The sequence below is a fragment of the Dendrobium catenatum genome, unplaced genomic scaffold (genome assembly GCF_001605985.2).
Source record: "Dendrobium catenatum unplaced genomic scaffold, ASM160598v2 original_scaffold_175635, whole genome shotgun sequence".
Classification (NCBI taxonomy): Eukaryota; Viridiplantae; Streptophyta; class Magnoliopsida; order Asparagales; family Orchidaceae; genus Dendrobium; species Dendrobium catenatum.
Genome location: NW_021494056.1, coordinates 1 through 1282, shown reverse-complemented (window position 1 = coordinate 1282; position 1282 = coordinate 1). Strand labels below are relative to the sequence as shown.

Below are 1282 nucleotides of genomic sequence, written 5' to 3'. Positions count from 1 at the left end.
ATTAATGGACCTAATAAATAAATGAGAGAGAGAGAGAAAGAGAGGGGGGCATGAGTAGGTTGGTTAGGGTTTAGGGAAAGAGAAGTAATGCTTACTTAATCAAGGATTGCAAATTGAGGTAAGTGATCTAAATCAAATCCAATTAGAAATTCAATTAGACTTTGGGTGAGTTTGGGACGACGTTGCTATTGCTTTGCTTTACAAAAAGTTATTAAATGATCGTTTGGGGGCATTGCGGCAGAACCCCGTTAGAAAAATTTCGCGGCACGTAGCTGCGTCGCGGGACCTTTCACTCTCTTCTGCGGTCCGCGTGCTTTCCGCTATTTTGAAGAGGGAAAATGACATAAATCCCCGCGCGACCTTCTTCTTACCGAGACACTGATCACGGCCCTGGACGACGATCTAAGGCGTATAGAGCGTGTCAAGGCGCATCGACTCGACGTAGGCTTTCTGCCGCACGGTCCAGGCGCTGGATCTGAAGGGATCATTCCAGTCGCGGTAGTCCCAATAATCGACGTGGAAGGCGAGTACTAGCATGGGGACGTCGACGATCTCCTCGTGGCCGAGCCGCGTGGTGATGTCTTCGGCCTCCGTCGAGGTTCCACAACCCTGGGAAGAGAACAGCTCGACAACGACTGGACCGGCACGGCGATGCTCCTCCATCGCCGAGTCGGCGGTCTTTTTTCTCTCACTCGACGAGGTGCCCCGATTGAAGCAGGCGAAGAGCTGCTGCACCATTCTTCGACAAGAAGCCGATTAAATCCGCTTCCGTTTCCCTCCCACTCTCTCCGCCCTCCCTGGTTTCTATTTCTAGCTGTGTTTCTATTTTGCTTCGCAGGAAGAGAGAAGAATTAGGGGTGGATATGAATAGAGTAGGTAGGCGGTGGGTGGAGAGGAGAAGAACATGGCAAGAGAAACAGAGTACTTGCTGGAAAGCGAGATGGCATATGGCCTTCTCTGGCCTTTCGACGGAGTCGGTGGCCGGAAGGCCGAGCAGGATGAAGAAGATCTGACACCTGTTGATGTGGACATGAACTTAGTGCAAAGCTTCCTTGATTCCTTCGCTTCTCAGACAGGTCTTCCAGGCCCTGCCTCAAACCTGCTTGGACTCATGGGCTTGGATGTTCCAGCTGACGAGAAAAATTTTTGATCTACTACTATGGTATCTTTCAAGTTATAATTTTTTTTAAATTATCAATTGTTGGTTTTTATTGATGGTTTCCCCTTAAAAAAAAAAACTCATCCATCTCGGTGGAATGATTTTCGGCACCGGTTCTAACGA

At 48.9% G+C, this 1282-nt stretch overlaps 1 protein-coding gene across 1 annotated transcript; it reads right to left on the bottom strand.

Annotated features, from left to right (window-relative positions):
• Positions 1-402: 402 nt before the first annotated feature.
• On the bottom strand, positions 403-738 carry LOC110112021. Its single transcript, XM_028692330.1, has one exon. The coding sequence runs from the start codon at positions 736-738 to the stop codon at positions 403-405; it is 336 nt and encodes a 111-aa protein (XP_028548163.1).
• Between the last annotated feature and the right edge of the window lie 544 nt (positions 739-1282).